At 33.5% G+C, this 20,987-nt stretch overlaps 2 protein-coding genes across 2 annotated transcripts in view; one reads left to right on the top strand and one right to left on the bottom strand.

Moving 5' to 3' along the window:
• Positions 1-3,491: 3,491 nt before the first annotated feature.
• LOC146745529 (uncharacterized) lies at positions 3,492-13,524 on the bottom strand. Its single transcript, XM_085498734.1, has 10 exons — positions 13,452-13,524; positions 12,262-12,603; positions 8,892-9,209; positions 7,476-7,805; positions 6,161-6,478; positions 5,718-5,984; positions 4,924-5,057; positions 4,638-4,729; positions 4,170-4,262; positions 3,492-3,953 (listed from the first exon to the last, which is right to left on the bottom strand). Exons 1-8 carry the CDS (start codon positions 13,522-13,524, stop codon positions 4,688-4,690), a joined length of 1,824 nt encoding a protein of 607 aa, XP_085354860.1. The 3' UTR covers positions 3,492-3,953; positions 4,170-4,262; positions 4,638-4,687.
• A 5,746-nt stretch (positions 13,525-19,270) lies between these two features.
• Positions 19,271-20,987, top strand: part of LOC144347721 (mixed lineage kinase domain-like protein) — a 35,629-nt gene continuing 33,912 nt past the window's right edge. Inside the window, exon 1 of the mRNA XM_085499543.1 lies at positions 19,271-19,745. Coding sequence (XP_085355669.1) covers positions 19,277-19,745 — 469 coding nt within the window. The 5' untranslated portion in view covers positions 19,271-19,276. The remainder of the gene's footprint in view (positions 19,746-20,987) is intronic.

Genomic DNA, 20,987 nt, shown 5'->3' with positions numbered 1-20,987 from the left:
TTGATTAGTATTACGTTCATGCATGTATTATAAACAACTTAACTTTCATAACTAGGATTTTCTCTGTCACAATGTTTGTACTAATTTTGATTGAAGTAAGAAATGCTTTGTGCTGTAAACAACTGTTTTAAGTTCAATGTATGTTCATACACGTTAGAAGTATGTTATTACGTAATATGTGCATATATTAGTGTTTGAACTTGAAATGGTAAAAAATTACCAATCATACGTATATAAAACCATATTCGAGAACATTCTTTTCTACATTTTATTGTCATTTTTAGTTAGCTTTTTTGTTTCAACGAGCTTTCAATTTGTTAGCGTCTTTTAATATTTTTACATACTGTTGCTTTATATATAATAGTGGCATTTTGCTAATGAAGTTCTTTCAAAATTTTAGTTTAACCAAGTTTTTTATCATATTTGTATATTCCCATTAGCAGCAGACAAACAACATGGAGATGTTCTCACCTGATTGAATCCAAACAATTGCTCACGAACACCAGACTAGTACTAAGTTGACAGTCATTTCAACAAGAGTGTTTCATGTTCCGGGTTCTTGACCTTATACATCACGTGACTACTTTCAAGGTCATACAATGCACACCGATGTACCCGTCTTTAAACGCAATGTATAGCTGGTGCGCCTGGTCATATACAAAATGTGAACAAACCCCAAAATCACATGATGGAAATCAAGTTTATAAGTTATTGTTTATAATCTACACAACTTCCTGGAAAAAGTTATGAAATTAAAGTTAAGTTGTTAAGTTATAATTCATGCATGTAATTCATATGTAATGTTTAAATAAAAAAAAACATCTCTCACATACAATTATGATTCAGAAGATCTGGTAGTTTCCCTGTTAGTGGAGGGGGGCAGATATCGGTTTCAAATCACAGAACTTTATTACTATTTTTTCAAGGATACTACTCATGTATTGGTCAGCTCAAACTCCACCTACTATTACAGAATGGATATGCAGCATATATATGTTCAACTCTCATCATGTATCCAACTATATCACTCTACATTGTACACACCTCAAACGTTTATATAAAATATAATTCGTATTTGAACCCATAAACCTCAATTGTTAACAAGACCATGTTGTCGTCCCAGATTATCGAATTCAAGCAATTGTTGGCTACAATTTTCGGTGGGTCGATTAGTTTTTCTCATGGATATGCGTCAAATCTGTTCTGTACAAAAAATCTATTCACGCACTTTATATGTGAAAATATAATATAAATACGCAATAAACCAGAAACATGTTAAAACTGTTTGTGGGCAGAGCAACGCATCCACCACAAGTGATAACAACGGTACGATAACAACGTTAAGAGATTCTCAATTGTTATTAAGGTAGAGATGCAGCTTCGTGGGCACTTGGGAGTGAATTTTTTTTTTTTGCTTTTTATTATCCAAACAGTCTTGGCTATAGACTGTTAAAATTTGGTAGAATTGTGAATGGTGGAACATACTCAAAAAACGATTTTAAAATATAGATAACAGGTGCAAACATTATCTCTTTTGAATGTTTAGCAAGACTGTACATCAATAATAAAAAAAAACATGGTGAAAAAATGAAATGACGGGATCTCCATATTATGCACTATATTTAACTTTTAACAAAACGATAATACATTTAAATTTGGAACTGTTACAGCCAATTTAATTATGAGCATTAGCAAACTTCTTACTGAGTGAATTGTTATGCAAATTAGCAAATATCTCAGCTTCTTTTTAGTGCACATCCCAGAACTTTTTTAAAAAATAGCTTCTAGACACCTTTGACCTTTTGTTTTTAAATTGTCACAAATAATTGACAATGTGTTTATCTTCAAAACGCCGTCGGGGCATTGTTTTTGTGTTTTTGGTTGAACAGTCTTACAACAATCGTACAGACAACTAGCCTGGGTGTTAATTTATGCATAAACTTTAGGTAGTAAAATTTGAGCTGCTGCCCTGCGAAATTGACAACTGGTAGACAGTTTTCAAGACGGCACTTTCTTTATAGTAAACAGATGTACCCATAAACCAATTGTGACAGGAAACAGAAGCATGGTTTAAAGGCTATTTTTTTAAAATCACTTTTAACCAAAAAAGCACATTTTTGTGCATATTTCAAACTACAGTGTCCATGAAAAAAATACTAACAAAATTTTAAATTCAATAAGCTTTCCGATAATATATAGTTTTATGGATAAGGGAGGTCATCTTGGTTTTCTAATTAACTAATTAAAATACCTGTCTGGTAAACTGCATCTCTAATTTAAGCAGTGCTTTGCTTATCTGATATCATGAACCTTTTGCTCAAGTCACATAAAAATTAAATTAACAAAGTTGTAAATTATTGTTATGTATTAACCTTAAAGTAATCACTAATTAAACAAGTGTACTCTATTTACAAATCCATGGGAACATACAACTTAGGGGTACTTGAATCATTTTGTGTCCAAGTGCTAAACACATGTTTATACGCTGTTGTATTCTGGAGATTTACATCTCATGAAATAAAACAAAATCAGGTATTTTCTATTTTTAACTATTACTTTATATCATTGGTAATGCTAGCAAATAATCAAGGTACGAAAACACGTAATACTGACCCACTCAACTCAACCCACTGCACGTGTGGTGCAGTTTTAAACATGATGCAAATCAACCTGATTTACTCTGATCAATTTATAATACTCATTCTATGAGAACTGTTTGGTTAGTCATTTCGGCAAGAGTGTATCATGTTCCGGGTTCATAACCATGCTTGTCACGTGATTACTTTCAACGTCATATAATGCACACAGGTGTATGTTATGCACTGTGACCTTGTTGACCCAGGATTACGTGCATTACAATAAGTGCCCCTGACCACGTGTAGTTACAAATTTTAGACTGATCTCTAGGATCAATTCTGAAGAGAATTGGAGAGAGGAGTTAGAGAATCATATCACGAGTTTTAAGTTGACAAGTTGTCTACTCGATTTTCATTTCTGGTTAGGAAATCTTCATGGCTTCACGGGAAGTCTTCGCTTGGAATCAGGCGAAACAGTCGTTGGATGTATTTCGGGGCGAGCTACTACACCGAATGAGTTGGGTTCAAATTGGGGCTCTTCTTTGCTTAAACTGTCTTTCCTTAACCAAATACATTGTTGTATTAACGAGTAAAGTAGTGTTGCCACGATATTCAGGTATTCAGTACACACTATGACATCATTTGCAGTTTATAGTGAACACGTTCGTAAACTACGATTCACACAAATTTTCAATTCAGTCTCCAAAACATTGATCCACATACTTTAAGTCATCGCTTCTAAAAACTAAAAATCTATTATTTTGTTTATTCTTATTTTTTTCTAATTTGGAGGAAATTAGATATAAATATTAAAAGACAGCTCGCTGATAACCGGAGAAGAAATTTGAACTCCTAATTACACATGTTTTGTTCATGTATGAAAGTATAAAACATTTGAAAAGAATGTACATGACATTGTTTGTACGAGTTACAGTAGACAACTACACAAGAATGGGGATATTTTATTGCATATGCATAATAAACAGATAATACATCAGATTGCTCATTTGCAAAATATATCAAAATCTAATTGGAAAAAGATATCCAGGTAATTTACGACATACACACATCTTGATGGATTGACGTTTTAGGACCAGATAACTTTTATCAAATTTCACCAATGTCAAAATGGTTGTCACGACATTCATAATTTGACATAATATACGTTGTTTTCTTTTGTTACTCAAACAATAAACCGTCCTAAGCTTATACGTTAATAATTAAATAGTTAATTTTTATATAAAATAAATTATAATAAATTGTTGTTACGCGATCAGTCCGACATCAGTATAACGAACATACACTCAAATTGTCCACTTCAAGAATAACCTGAATGCTAAATACGTATGTATGTTCTCCGACGATGAACTAGATCTCCTGAAATAAAAAAAAACGGTAAAAAAATGTTAATTCGAATTAATAAAATAATTTGTTTTCATTATAGACAAAATATTGTGAAAAATGGCTTTGTTATATAATCGATAAACATGCTTGTGTCACGTGGTATTAATATTGGAGTACATTATCGCAAGGTTGTGGGATTGTTTGTTTGAAATACATTAACTATGTAGTACATTACACTACAAGTATCACCTTTGTTGTCTTTGGTGTCGGTGTTTCATAAGTCGGTTCTTTTTCTCTGGTAGCTGGAGAAAGCGATGCATAATGACTGTCATCGTCCACAGTCTGAGGTGATAAGATTAAACGTTAAAAATATTACCTTCTGGGGGGTCTTGAATTCCCGTTGTATGTACGGTAGATGTAAAGGATTGTACAACATATACGGGACAATATCCAAATGAAATTCACTATAATCTTTTTAGAAAATGAAAAAAATTCAATTTAAATGATGAAAAATTAATAAAATGTTCTGTAATCAAATGCAAAAATGCCTCCATAGAAGAGTTTGACAAGTAGAAAAAGTGACCACTTTCCCGACCTAGCGAATGAATACAATCCAACTCTGAATAAATGTTATCTTAGCCCTCTAAACAAATAATCCGTTTCAGTCAAATGAAACGACGAACGTGACGTCACAGTTTACTTATCATTTGTGCTCACCTTACTCGTCATGGGTAATGGTTGTTCATATGCATGTTCCCTTTCCTTGGTTACGTGAGATAATGTTGTATAACATTCATCTTGTTTTGGTTCTGGAAATTACGTCATAACATATAGCTTTATAAAATTGTATTACATTTTTATAAATAAAAATAAAATTATTTCACTATGAAATTATTTCTACAGAGTGTGATACTCTGTTGCTATTTTGAACTGCCAATTGAATCTGGGATTGTTTAATGATGCGCACTGTAACGATAGTCAGAACATGTTTGACAAATTATACCAGTATTGATTGTTGCTTCTTTAGACGACTATACAACGTTATTATAACAACGATGGCAGGTACACCACATCCAAGTATAGATACAAGTACAGCTACAATGATACCAACACTGCACGAACATGGAGTATCACGAACTAAATATGACAAACATACACATGTAAGTATCATATACAAGCAAATCAAATATATTTAATAGCGTTATGTTAAAATTAATTACTCCATGTCAGAGATACTGTTAAAGCTTTTAACAGAAAATGCAATTATATATGCAAATTTGATGGTTTTATGCCAGGATCTGCAATAGAAGTAAGTATAGGTATTTTAACTTGACAAAAACTGCACGTTGTATTCATCAATTAATCACACAGTTCTGCTCATTTAATTAAGACAGAACTGACGTCAAGACCAATATTCACTATAGTAAGTGAAGCACACAGAAATATTTGTATTGAACTGCATTTCCCGAAACAATATTCGACACTGCATTGCATGGTTCGAGTTCAGGTTCTGAACTGCATAGGGTAACCTTAGTGAACGTTTATCTGAATTATTATTGTTAATTATTTTAAGGTGAATGAAATAAAAATCCATCCATTGGTTATTGCCTGGAGGGCTATATACAGTTATGTACATAAATGACATGACATAAATGATTACAGCGGCATTTATTAACATTGTCTCAGTCTCAGAGAAATGAATTGACCATATATATGCAATACCCATTAGAAGTATAATAAAATAAATATTCTTCCATATTATTCTTGTTTTAAACTGTTTTAAAAGTTTCAACTTACCAGATGGAATCAACTCGACTTGAAGTATAACCCATCCTACGTCATTAAATGCAGTGATATTATATATACCAAAGTGTTTTTCAGTGACAGCGTCTATTGTAACCGTACTGGTGGATGACGTATCGTTTTTATTGTCTAAATGTAAATGTTCATTGGTCCAATTACCAAAGATTACTGGTAACGGGTTGGCATCCACAACTACCATCATCGATACTGAACTACTTACTTCACCGAAGTATCGACTGCCGCCAATAACAACTGGCAAATCTGTGATTTAACAAGTGTAAATAAACATGTTTCATGTCAATGAGTACTTTATTCTTACATAGATTACATAATTTTTTGTCTGAGTTATACAAAGTTTTGGAAGACAAAAACATACCTAAGCAATGTCGTGAAAGATCGGACCAATGTTGATATAACAAACTTACATAGGTACTCACATTGCGCAACCATATTAATTGCAATGCTCCATGGAGTGCTTAGAGCACCATGGTCAGTTTTGCACTTTATCTGCTTTCCAAAATCTTCCCCTTTTGTTGTCAACGATAGTTGGCTGATTGTATCTTGTTTACCGTCGATATCCCATAATACTCTACTAATGACGTCATTGGTTATTTCATCATCATCTTTATACCAGTACAAATTGGCAGCAGGATGCGCATTGGTAGTTCTACAGGTCAGTAGAAACGGAACCCCGGCTACTATGGTAACATCACTGTTGTCAAGGTAATTTTCAAAATATAATGAGTCTGGGGGTTCTGTAGAGGGAAAAGATGAACTACCGTTTTTTATTCGTTAGTACATTTTCGTTATAATTACCCTTCCGTCGATTTGTCATGTTTTCAATCATTAAGTAATTAGCAAACTTAATTAATTATATTTCAATTAAGGTAGAGATGCAGTTTACCTGACAGGTACTTTAATTAGTTAATTAGGAAACCAAGATGACCTTTCTTGTCCACAAATCGATATATTTTCGGAAAGCTTTTTGTATGAATTTTAAAATTTTGTTAGTATTTTTTGTATGATCACTGTAGTTTGAAATATGCAAAAAATGGGCTATTTTGGTCAAAAGTGATTTAAAAAAAATAGCTCCAAACCATGCTTCTGTTTCCGGTCAAAATTGCTTAATTATGAAGAAAGTGCCGTCTTGAAAACTGTCTACCAGTTGTCAATTTTGCAGGGCAGCAACTCAAATTTCACTACTTCAAGTTTATGCATAAATTAACACCCTGGCTAGTTGTCTGTACGATTGTTGTAACACTGTTCAACCAAAAACAATACCCGACGGCGTTTTGAAGATAAACACATTCTCAATCATTTATGAAAATTTCGAAATAAAAGGTCAAAGCGTCTAGGAGCTATTTTCTGGGATGTGCACTAAAGAAAGCTGAGATAATTACTAATTTTCAAAACAATTCACTCAGTAAGAAGTTTGCTAATGCTCATAATTAAAGTGGCTGTAATAGATCCAAATTTAAATGTATTATCGTTTTGTTTCACCATGTTTCTTTTTTATTATTTATGTACAGCCTTGCTAAATCTTGCTAAGCAATCAAAAGAGTGAATGTTTGCACCTGTTATCTGTATTTTAAAATCGTTTTTTGAGTATGTTCCACTATTCACAATTCTACACAATTTTAACAGTCTATTGCCAAGACTGTTTGGATAATAAAAAGCAAAAAAAAAGAATGTCACTCCAAAGTGCCCACGAACCTGCACCTTAAATATATTACATGTTAATTACACTCTTACCCCATACATCTAATGTAACGTCTTCTACAATAGTTTGTCTCTTAGCAACAGTTGCATTACTGATGGCTTCACATGTTAATGTTGTATTCTGATGGTCTAGATAATTTGGTGTGAATATCATGGTACTTGTGGTATCTTTAAGATAACTATTATCCGCGTTATCTGATATTATCTCATTATCACTCAAACTAGTGCTGTCAGTTGTCCAGTCTATTTCAGCAGATGGCCTTGCTCCCATAGCAACACACGTCATAATCGTTGTTTGATAAGCAATAACTATGACAATTCCAGCAGGCGAACTACCTAGTATTTCCACACTACTAGGAGGCACTAAATAACAACAGCAACAGATATAGCATAGAATAAACTGTTACTAAATTACAATAAATAAAATAATTTATTATATATTTTATCTACGTTGTATACCAAATTCAATCTGTATCATCAAGGTAATTAATATATTCAGAACGCATTCTCAATGTATTATGCACTCGACTCTACCCTTCAATTATTAATTTAATAATCGTACAAATTGTGACAATTTGATATGTTTCACAATTTGTAATCATTCAACGTTTTATTATCAATATTAGTGACCACCACCATCGGAACTGTACTGCGTAGCGTATTTTGGCAACACGTAGCCTATTAGCTACGCTATATTATATTACCTTGCACATCTAGTTTAATATTTGTGATAACTGGTTGTATATTTGCTGAATTACTTCCTTCACATGTAATAGTTTTACTATGATATGACCACAATGGTGTAAATTCTATAGTAGATGTTGTATCAAATAATCTATTATCTACACTATATTATATTATTGTTTACTTACCTTGTACATCTAGTTTAATATTTGTGATAACTGGTTGTATATTTGCTGAATTACTTCCTTCACATGTAATAGTTTTACTATGATATGACCACAATGGTGTAAATTCTATAGTAGATGTTGTATCAAATAATCTATTATCTTCACTGTTTGGACTGTCAGAGTGTAATCACTGTACAACTGGTATATTCTGAGTGCCCCAGTCTATATTAGCAGCAGGTTTGGATCCAATGGTTTCACACGTCAATATATGTGATATACCATCTGTAACTATGACGTCATCACCTGACGTATATCCGCCCATATTTGCACCATTGGATATCATAACCGTGTTTACAGCCACTATATATATCATATAAACAAGAATTTAAACAATGGTATGGCAGTGTATTATTGTATTCATTTAATCAACATATCAATTATATTCAGGACATTCACACACAAAAACCTCATATAGTGATATTGAAATCTACAATAATAAATGATAGATTGTGACGTATGATCTATAAACAGGAGATATTAGTACGCGATTGAGATAACGTTCTGTAATGTCGCTATTAAAATGATGAACGTCACTCACCATTTACATCCAATTTAACCTTCGTTATTACAGCATTTCCAATAGCATCGTTATCAGCTTTACATTTGACGTATTGTAGATGGTTACTCCACTGTGGTGTAAATGTGAGTGTACTGGATACATCAAATAATTCACTGTCCTCTGAATTATGAGTAGGTGACGTCATAGTAGTTGGTTGTAGTGTATTGCCAAAATACAACTCTATAGTAGGTGCAGGTTTTGCCGTAGCTGTACAAGTCAGGGTAGAAGACATTCCAACATTCACAGGAAAGTTATCGTTATTGTTATATCCATCTATCACTGGCGCCGATGGCGTAACTGAAACAGGTTTGATAATCTTATATTTACTTTGTTACAACTGGTGTTTTATACGTGCTTTGAAAAATGAGGGCTTAATCTCTATTCCATACTGGTATGTACTGTAATGTACTTGTAGTGTCATATAAACCATTACTTACTTAGAACATTCAATGTCACATATGTACTGTAGTGAGTATGTGTGGTAAATACATATGCTTCACATATAATATCTTTATCTTGGTCACTATTCCATATTGGTATGTACTGTAATGTACTTGTAGTGTCATATAAACCATTACTTACCTAGAACATTCAATGTCACATATGTACTGTAGTGAGTATGTGTGGTAAATACATATGCTTCACATTTAATATCTTTATCTTGGTCACTATTCCATATTGGTATGTACTGTAATGTACTTGTAGTGTCATATAAACCATTACTTACCTAGAACATTCAATGTCACATATGTACTGTAGTGTGTATGTGTGGTAAATACATAGGCTTCACATTTAATATCTTTATCTTGGTCATTATTCCATATTGGTATGTACTGTAATGTACTTGTAGTGTCGTATAAACCATTACTTACCTAATACATTCAATGTCACATATGTACTGTAGTGTGTATGTGTGGTAAATATATATGCTTCACATTTAATATCGTTATCTTGGTCACTATTCCATACTGGTATGTACTGTAATGTACTTGTAGTGTCATATAAACCATTACTTACCTGATACACCCAATGTCACATATGTACTGTAGTGTGTATGTGTAGTAAATACATAGGCTTCACATTTAATATCTTTATCTTGGTCACTATTCCATACTGGTATGTACTGTAATGTACTTGTAGTGTTATATAAACCATTACTTACCTAATAAATTCAATGTCACATATGTACTGTAGTGTGTATGTGTAGTAAATACATAGGCTTCACATTTAATATCTTTATCTTGGTCACTATTCCATACTGGTATGTACTGTAATGTACTTGTAGTGTCATATAAACCATTACTTACCTGATACACCCAATGTCACATATGTACTGTAGTGTGTATGTGTGGTAAATACATAGGCTTCACATTTAATATCTTTATCTTGGTCATTATTCCATACTGGTATGTACAGTAATGTACTTGTAGTGTCGTATAAACCATTACTTACCTAATACATCCAATGTCACATATGTACTGTAGTGTGTATGTGTAGTAAATACATAGGCTTCACATTTAATATCCTTATCTTGGTTACTATTCCATATTGGTATGTACTGTAATGTACTTGTAGTGTTATATAAACTATTACTTACCTAATACATCCAATGTCACATATGTACTGTAGTGTGTATATATGGTAGATACATATGCTTCACATATAATATCTTTATCTTGGTCAATGTTCCATACTGGTATGTACTGTAATGTACTTGTAGTGTCATATAAACCATTACTTACCTAATACATCCAATGTCACATATGTACTGTAGTGTGTATGTGTGGTAAATACATAGGCTTCACATTTACTATCTTTATCTTGGTCACTATTCCATACTGGTATGTACTGTAATGTACTTGTAGTGTCATATAAACCATTACTCTGTGTATCACTTGTTGTTATATCATTTGTTATCTGTGTACTACCAATATACCATTCTATAGTCGCTGATGGTTTAGTTCCAGAAGTAGTGCAGATAAACGTGGCCATGACATTTCTAGTCACCACTACTGTGTCACCATGGTTATAGTTGCTAAGCACTGGTCGACTTGATAGTGGTACTAAAAGAAATATAACTGCGCTCACATTAAAGATCTCAACATGTGTCGAAATCACAACAAATCTAATAAAAATACTACCGTAATTTAGTAAATTTGCATAAGTGTCTACCCAACTTATGTATAAAACACTGACTTTCTACATACGTGAGAACACACATGCATATGTCTATATTTGCAAAAATATAGTTTTAGAATTTTCAAGCCAGTGCGCTTACTAACAAATGTTATCGAATAAAACATGCTACAACAATAGGGCCTGTTAATACTGTCTTTTAATTAAACACACGAATCGTCTTGGTAAAATGTTTTGCAATAAGACACGCTCCTGGACATAGAGCACGAAATGAAGACTCATAACGTCACTATTACTTTGATTCGATCTGTTGTCGTTCACCAATAAACTAGATATGGTGAAGAATGCTTACGTTTATTCAATACTATTTAATGTTTAACAAACATCTAGCATACATCTATTAAACAAGTATTCAAAGTAATAAATACACTGTGTTTTTATCGTATTTGACCAAACTTTTATAATTATGAATTAATATACAAATTAATATTCACAGCGTATTCAAAACTAGTATCGGATATTCACGCACATAAATTCTGTTATAGTATGATATAGATTATGAAAGATGCGGTTAATTATTATACAAATTGGTTACTTTATCTGCACTAACATCAAGTAGATACACAGATTTAGACCATTGGATCAAAACAGGTACATTGTTATGCAAATTAGCAACTCATTAGTTATCAACTATTGTTATCAATAAATCAAAGATATCTTAGAAATCCAGTGTGCTTAAGTTATCACGAAGCAATGCGGTAAGGCATTTAATAAATATAGGAACTGCTAGTCTTGTGATATCGCTCCACTGTTTGAAATGAACGAAGGGGAAATAAATCAGATTCGCAGTAGAAAAGTAGATAATAATAACAGATATTTTATAATAAAATTGTCTTATTATTATGCACATTTTGGAAAGGAATATGTTCAGATTTTCAACAAAAACTTATGATGTCGTTTCATTTAATCAGAGCATCTATCTGCAAAGTTTAATTGAACACCGATGATATATGAAGTATTAGTGCATCAAATTGTATCATCGGTACGCAATCTGCCCACGGAATATAATGATTTCAGAGATTTCCTATATCGTAACTGACAAACGATGGACTACACAGCTACGAGTTTGTCGCAATGAACGAGCTCCTTTCCTTGGCAATATGAGCATTCTGTCCCTAGAGGGCGCTACATGTTGGTAATGTGTACGTCATACCTATAACTCTCAGATATCCACATGTGTTTGACATACTGTTAGAGTCTGCAGTTGAAATCCCACAAAAATAACATCCTTCATCGTTGATATCTACGTTGGGTATCTTTAAATCATAGTGGTTTGTATCAGTAGTATCCACCCTCCAGCCGGAATGTTGTGTAGAGTCGTATCCAGTACTTTGATATGCAATATTACCGAGTAAACCAAATATCATATCAGCGTCACCAACTTTAGACCACTTTCCAGTGTAACCAGCAAAGTCTGTGATGACACAATCCAGAGTAGCATCTTCTCCTAGTAGGGTGTCTGCATCTAGTGGTCCATCAGCATCAAAACTGTGACCTATAAATATGTGTTATCAGAAAACAGAAAATATACATTAGAAACTTTGACAATAATGGAAACGCGTCCTTGTTTCTTATTGTCTAATAATATCAAGGAAATTATTTTTTAATCTAAAAACTAAAAAATTACTCAGTTGTAACGGTGTAAAGATTATTTATCCTCGGCTGTCAGCAACAACAATGCGGTATTAAATATAAAAAGTGTACGCCCGATGGTGGCTCGTGGTACAACCTCCGACTAATAATTCTATATTAGTCTGAGGTACAACTAACGCTGACACAATCTACACTGACGTACGGTACTCTGATTAGCTTAGGTAAAATTTTCGGAAACTATTTAGGAATACATACTCACCTAACTTTGTCAACATAATTACTGACGCACAGCAGAATAACACTTTGTTGAAAGTCATTTCAGCAAGATTGTTTCTTGTTCCGGGTTCTTGATCTCACACACCACGTGACTACTCTCAAGGTCGTACAATGTACCCGTCCTTCAGTGAAGTGAACAGCTGATGCTCCCGACCACATATAAAGTTTGAGCCACCGCCAAGATCACTTCTCAAGTAAATAAGATTTTAGAACCATACCACGCATTTTATAAATTTAAGCTTGTTGTTATGGAAACCAATGTTTAGAGTTGTCTTTAAATACCTACATTCATTTTCCAGAAACAGTTTTAACTAAATAATTCAATATCATTTTGTGACAGTTGACAGTAGAGATTTGACATTAACAAACAAACAGACGTTAACGACTTTAATCTCACCAGTCTACGTCATTTTAAAGTCTCATAACCTTTCCGTCACTAGTGGGCGCTACTTATTGGTAATGAGCTCGCCATACCTGTAACTCTTAGATGTGTTTGACATAATGTTAGAGTCTGCAGTTTCAATCCCACAAAAATAACATCCTTCATCGTTGATATCTACATTGGGTATCTTTAAATCATAGTGACTTAGATCAGTCGTATCCACACTCCGGTCAGAGTGTTTTGTAGAGTCGTATCCATGACATAGAACTGAGTAAAGTGAATATATCATTAGCTTCGTTCACTTTAGACCACTTCCCAGTTGTTCTACTAATGTCTGTGATGACACAATACTGAGTAACATATTCCCTTAGTAGTACATCAAAATCTATTGGTCTAACAACGTCAACACTATGGTTTATGTGATCGGATGACAGGCGACATGAATTAGAAGCTCTAAGAATAGTAGAATTATTTGTAAGATGTTCGCATTACAGTTTATTTATTGGTCCACTGTTATGAAACTGAACACAAGGAATTTAAAATAAACACTAAAAATAACTTAATGGTGTATGGATCATGTACTTCCGCCTAACAATTAATTAAATAAATCCATATAATCACTAACACACAATAGATTAATACTATGTTAATAATCATTTTAAAAAGTGTTTCGGGTCATTGACCTTACAAACATCGTGACTAGGTGTACACCAATGTTCAATATTCTGGTGCATTTGATGGGTTTTATACATGTGTTTATAATTATAAGTTGGGTGCATTGGAATCTAAACTTGAGTTATGAGTTAATGTTATGATCTACACGAACGGCTTCATACCATTTCAAAGGTTGAACCCGAAACTCAGCAGGTGTGTGAATTACCTAAGACTGTATAATATCTAAAATGAGTATAGTGGTTCAAGCATAACCAGAACCTTATTAAACCACGAAACCTTATTATGCATAATAGACAATTACTATCCACCAAAAACTAAATTATCTATGTCATCTGTATATATGTACCGCGTTTTAGTTGCTAATTCGCATAACAATTTGCATAATAATTAACTTCTTATTTCACAATTGTATCATACAGTATTTATGTGCGCGTAGTTGAATACATGTTACTAGATTGGTAATCTGTGAATATTAGTTTGCACACGTATACATAATTTGTATCCTGATAATAGTTTGGTCAACTAGATTAAAACGTAGTGTAATATTAGTTGGAATAATTGTATAATAGTTGTATGTTAGTTGTCCAGTAAACACCAAATAGTATTGAATTTACTTCACATGGGAGCCCTTTTTTTCATCTTTAGTAAACGACCACAGATAAACGAAATATAGATAACATGAGTGGATTTCATTTCGCCAAATTACGTCATAACAGCAGTGCTTGATCTCAGAGATCGTGTTTTATTGAATACATTTTACAAGTAATGATGTGTGGTTTTAATTAAAATTAAGTTATACGAGGCAGAATGGTTGATTTCAAATAGTTTAGTATGTTTATTCGATATAACTTGCTATTATGAGCACTGGATAATGATTGTGATACAATAAAACTATCGTCTTGCAACCCAAGTTATAATCACACGAACTATTAATTATTATGTGCATACACGTTTGCCTTCTAATTATTTACAAGCAAATAATATATGTATGTGCTTCTTATATGTTGCGTTTATCTCAAAATTAAATCGTAACAGCAGGCACTATTGTGATTATATATTAATTAAAGAGAAATACAAAAACGTATCGTCTGAATATTGATGTATTAGTAAGACGTATCCATGTTGTGTTCTCGCGTATAAAGTCATTGTTTAATATATACGTTGGGAAGACACCGTAGGGAATATCACATGCAGTAAGGTCACAGTTGAGAGTATTAATCAGCAACACTTTCATTTTGAAAAACTTCGCAGTTGAATATTGAGAATATCTTGAGAAAATATTACAACCATAACCTGAGTTTAGAAAAAGATGTGCGAAATTACGAAATTGTAGTACTTATTTAATAGCTTTGGTATTTCAGATTTCGACACGTGCCGAGATTTTTAATGTGAACACGGTTATGTTTTCTTATCAGTGCCACTATCAAGTCGTCCAACGCTTAGCAATTATAACCATGACGACATTAGGTAAGTAAAGGTTGATATGACACTACAAGTACATTACAGTACATACCAGTATGGAATAGTGACCAAGATAAAGATATTAAATGTTTACCGACGCTAATCAGAGTACTAATGAGTGTACCATACGTCAGTGAAGGCAGTGTCAGCGTTAGGTATACCACGGACCTAACAGTAGGTCAATTGAGCGTACGCTTTTCATATTTAATTTTTGTTGACATTCGTGTCTTAACACGGTTACATTGTTAAACTGAGTCAATTTTAGATTTAAAAAATGTTTACCTTTATACTAGACTAATAACTAATATGGACATGTTACAAGTATTTTCATTATTGTCAAAGGTTCTAATCTGTTTCTATCTGTTTTCTGATAACACACATTTATAGGTATCAGTTTTGATGTTGTCTGACCGATAATGTTGACATCTTACTAGGAGAAGATGTTACTCCAGATTGTGCCATTACAGACTTTGATGGAAAAGTAGGAAATTGATCTAACGCTGATGAAGCTGATAATATATTTGGTTTACATCCATGGATGTTTATTAGCTGTTCAACGATTGTTCGACAGATATTTAAAGAACAATGTTGTTAACCATGAATGTTAGCGAAACTTTGTACATAAATGTCATAGGACAATGCACAGACCTGATAAGTTTTGGCTTAATATCTAAGTATATCAATTACGTTATTTGCATAAATAGTAATTCTTTGGCTTTACCACTGATATTTCAAGTAATAATCACTACATTTCAGTTATCCTTGGTGAGTTATCATTGAGTTATAGTACATTGATGCTCTAGGACAATGTCCATTATTAGTTTCACATTAAAATCTGTGCATATTTTTAGTTTTTCCATCAATATCTCAAGTACTTATCGTATTTCAATGAATCTTAGACAGGTACATACATACTCTAAGACATTGCAATCATCTAACATAATCTAATGTTTTGCGTTTATAAACATCCATAATAATTAGCCAAATTTAAGCATTTTCATTTGTTTCTCAACAGATATTAATGAAACATGTTACATAGATAATGCGCAACCCCGATATTTTTTTAGTTGAGATCAATGTGATATGATTTATGTTTAGAAAACAATATATGGTCACGTGTCCTCAACTCAATAATATGCACTGTAATATCCTAAGTAGAGTTAGGAACATTCAACTGGTGTTATAATGTTGTTGTCTGACATGATATATGATATATGAACAAAATCAAGTCATAAGATAATTATTTCATAGAAATATTTATAATTGTTGAACCATAGTCACTTAGAACCAACCTAATCATTGGTTGCAGTTATATTTTTAAATGGTATATCTGCTTTAATGGAAGCACATGTGCTAACTTTAAATACTGTAAAACATGTCTTTTTTGCAAGCATGTCTTTTTAGCAAATTTAGCGAGAGAACTGTTTCGCTAATTTGTGATGTTGCTAATGACTTCATTATAAATTCAAAATGGCGGCCAAACAACGTCTTTTTCTCCACACACACTTTGTAAACGTACTGACAAGATATATACACATTATTGAAAAGTAAGTTAACACAAACAAATAAACGTATTCATTGTGGTCATTATTTCCACGACAATAAATAAATGTGATAAAATAAATAAAAGTGATACTGATATATTATTACGGAAATTAGTAGTATGTACTTAGTATTTTTTGAGTCCCAATATAAAAGGTCGACGTTCTGGGTGTAACGCAGCAACGATACCTGCTTCTTCAAATCCCCGTTGAATTAGTTTTTTATCATTGCGAACAGAATCTAATCACACAATTTGTTTTTATTAAGGTGATTACTGCGCATGTGTTATGGAGCGCGACGTACAAGTATTGTGAAAAAATGAAACTAGAAACAGTCATTTTAACTGAGAGGTCAAATGCGAGTAATGATCTACACAAACATTGCAAGTAATAACGTGTGAAGTGGGAATATCACACGCCATATAGCAGTTAGACCGATACAGCAACCCATTAAGGTAGGACATTACTGCTGTCGCTGATAGTGGATCATTCACGAATACTGCTGCTAAACTGTTCAGACGCACCACCTACAGTAGCAAAGATCATGCATATGCCTCTCTTACATAGCTCAGTCAGATTATACAAGTGCGCCTCGGGGTATTACAGAAACTGGTCTTTTGAATCTCTCTATGCCCCAGCTCTTCTATGTAACCAATACAGGATAGTAGAAACATCACATAAAGGGTTAACTCGTCCCAGGTTGAATTATAAAATGTTCTAAGTTTATAGTTTTATTCAGAGTGCATCATACAAACTTCACTTATAGAAAGAGTATAATTCAAAATGATAAAGATGCGATTAACAATGAAATATGAATAAAACAATCCAAAACATGGTAATTCTGACGTTTTTGTGTGAATCGGACATACGCACACATCTCAGTTGATGGAACATTCCGATTGGCGGAATTTAGAGGGTGTCTGATCGAGTAGACATCCAACATGCACAACATCTAACCAACATCTCTCATAACCACTTCCCACAAAATTTCACCACTTGTAATTGTAGTACGCAATATTTTATTTCATGTATTATAACACATACAGCATATAACGAATTTAAAAATCCAAATATAGGATATACCTCGGCTAATCCAGAGTCATTTTAAACTCCAGCCACTTACTATTTAAGTTATTTTCTTTTTTAAATGTTTTTGTTCTCGGCGACAATTCATTAAGTGTCCCTGTTGTCTCTCCTGATTTTTTTGTATGTGCATGTTGCAAGTTCTAGTGCTGACACATTGTGTATTTTTGCCATAGAAGCCATATGCATGTCCTGGACTACATTACAGTTCTGTGCCGCCATCTCTCTATCAAATGGCAATTTAATGCGCTATCCTCGCGTCAACCAGGCTCAGTCCAACACAAGCACCTGTTGAGCTTGAAATTGGGTGTGCGAATCATGAGTCTGCTGCAACAACCACTATGCTATCACTGACCGGTCTGACTATTTAAGTTTTTTGAATGCCTTTGATATCGATTAAAGTGACTCCTTATGGCGGTAAAAAACGACCTGTAACCTGTACTGTATTTCCCACACTAAAACAATTATTGTTAAGCAGGTGTACTTTGAGTTTGCTCGTAAAAATAAAACTTGGACAGGTTTATATGTCATAAGTTTTATGTCATAAATGTGGTGTGAAGCAACTACATTTTACATTACATTATAATGCCCCAGCAATACGTGAAAGAATTTAAACCCTTATAAAATTGTGACGCCGACAGATTTGTAATGACGTTCAATCACCCGTCTGCCAAGACATTTTTACTGGGTAACATCACAGTAATCACAAATGTATAAGGGGAAATAAACCCTTAAAAACCTAGTTGGTCTGAAAAGTTACTAAAACCATGTTACACCTTAAGCAGGTTATACAATGACACGACCTTTATACTTAGATTTGAAATACAATGTGTGCAGCATTACTTCCTGGAAACATTTTTCTCAGTAAAGGAACATACCACATCTAATAGGGACCGGAAGCATTAACTTAGGAGGGAGAGAGGGACTGTGCCATTGATGACAAGCTTTCTAAGACGGTCAGGCAACCATGGTAGATAAAAGAAGTCCAAGTCGTTTTAAAATTCGATTCGAACAAATCCCATGATAAAACCACTGAGTGTGAATCTGGCACACCCACATGGATCTCAGTTAATGGAACATTCCAATTGACGGAAAAGTTATAGGCAGTGTTTGCTTGTTGTGGTGTAACTATAGTCATTCAGGCATGTAGCAACAATATGGCGGACACTGCGCTGCAAGTTTTGCAAGTTGCTCGCGATATTTACGCTATTGCTCAAGAAGTGAAGGCAAACAAAGAGCGTAGTTTACGGTTCTCGATTCGTGTACAATGTCTGGTTGATCCTCTCAAATGCATTCGGGATTTGAATGACACAGATTCTGCAACTTATGAAGATGCCCTGATCAAGCTCGACACATGCCTGCAAGAAGCGAAAGAGTTTCTTCTTGAATTCAAGAAAGCCCACGCCGTCATTAAGCTTTGGAAACGAGGAGACTATAAGGACGAGTTTGATAACTTCAATAAGCGACTGGATGGCCTTGCTTCGGCGCTGTCTTTGGGATTGGAAGCAGCTACAAAGGCCAGAATTGATGAGATGTTTGAACAACAACGAAAGCTCCAGGAAGACCATAAAGACAAAGAAAAGGATTGGCAACAAATAGTGGATGTATTAGAGGACCTAAGCGAAGGTAATTTAGGGGGTTATTTATAGTATTGTAATTCTGAACATCTGGAATTTAATTGACATCTGTTTGATTTTCAAGTACATTAAATTCTCAAGTAATCAATTTTTTCTTGCAATAAACATATATATTTTGAATTGTCATATTATTTTTAAATTTGTTTTGTTTGGGAAATTTCACCCATTACGGATTAATTGTTGTGATGGCTTAAAAAGGTACTTTCTATTTACGGAAGGTGTTTTGAAATAATTTGTTAAAACACAAGGCCTTAAACAGATAACCCCAAACGCCTATATAACATGCATTTTTGAAATAACCCACTTCCCTCATTCAACCCCAAAATCTTTTGATATGCCAAAACATGAAATTGTTACACGGGTCTATTCGGTAAATTTCGTGTCTTCGCAGGTTAATATGTTAATTCTTCATTTATAAAAATAAAATATGTAACTTCAAAATATGATAAATATGTGACATATCCCATATATCAGATATGTTAGACATGAAAAATGTTGTTCAATGCAGCTAAAACTGTATATTGCATAAGGCCTACCATATTTCAAAACATGAAATCTATGTAATTCGATTTACAGCGTGGGAGTTCTCAACTGAGCATGCGTCAGATGGCCATAGCATGTCATTGTTTACAAACAAACGTCTACCCATGAGCCTTTGCGTTTTTAGCGTGTGTTGTTAACGTCGCTTGGGACTCAATTTCCGTGCGCGCGCAGGTGACCCTCCCGCTTTAACCTCTCTTCGGTGCACTGTATACATAATAAACAGACAAAAAACACTTAAAATCAATTCCAAAATTATTTAATAAAGCAGAAGTTTAACATTAGAGTCACATATGTAACATCTTTTACCGAGATCCCCGAAATACTATTAGTTTTATGCATTTCGTCAGGCACGACGTGAACAGAGAAAAAAATCAATTCGCATATTCATACCTAGGAACAATGTAACCACAATTGTTTGCACATAATGACACATATCAGTTTCCAAAACCATACAGTGGCTATCCCACCAAAAATAAGAGCCGCACAACAAGTGGGTTTTAAAAACAAGTTATATGAATATTTTGATGCTACATAATACACCAGGAAACTGTCAATAGACTACTTTGAATACATACCGAACACCCCAATCAGTAACCACGATTTTTGTAATAGCGACCTCTGCGACACAAATGAAACAGAAATAAAGAAACTGATCTAAACTACAGAGGGCCACAATCACATTTGAATA

Source organism: Saccoglossus kowalevskii, chromosome 5, assembly GCF_978046115.1.
Source record: "Saccoglossus kowalevskii chromosome 5, keSacKowa6.1, whole genome shotgun sequence".
NCBI classification, from domain to species: domain Eukaryota; kingdom Metazoa; phylum Hemichordata; class Enteropneusta; family Harrimaniidae; genus Saccoglossus; species Saccoglossus kowalevskii.
This window is presented reverse-complemented; position numbering and strand designations above follow the sequence as displayed.

Coding starts and splice junctions, on each gene's coding strand:
- LOC146745529 (XM_085498734.1), bottom strand. CDS start 13,524: ATGAAGGATGTTATTTTTGTGGGATTGAAACTGCAGACTCTAACATTA. Junction 5,985..6,160: donor AATTAATATGGTTGCGCAAT/GTGAGTACCTAT, acceptor GTTAAATCACAG/ATTTGCCAGTTGTTATTGGC. Junction 4,730..4,923: donor AGAAGCAACAATCAATACTG/GTATAATTTGTC, acceptor CGTAATTTCCAG/AACCAAAACAAGATGAATGT.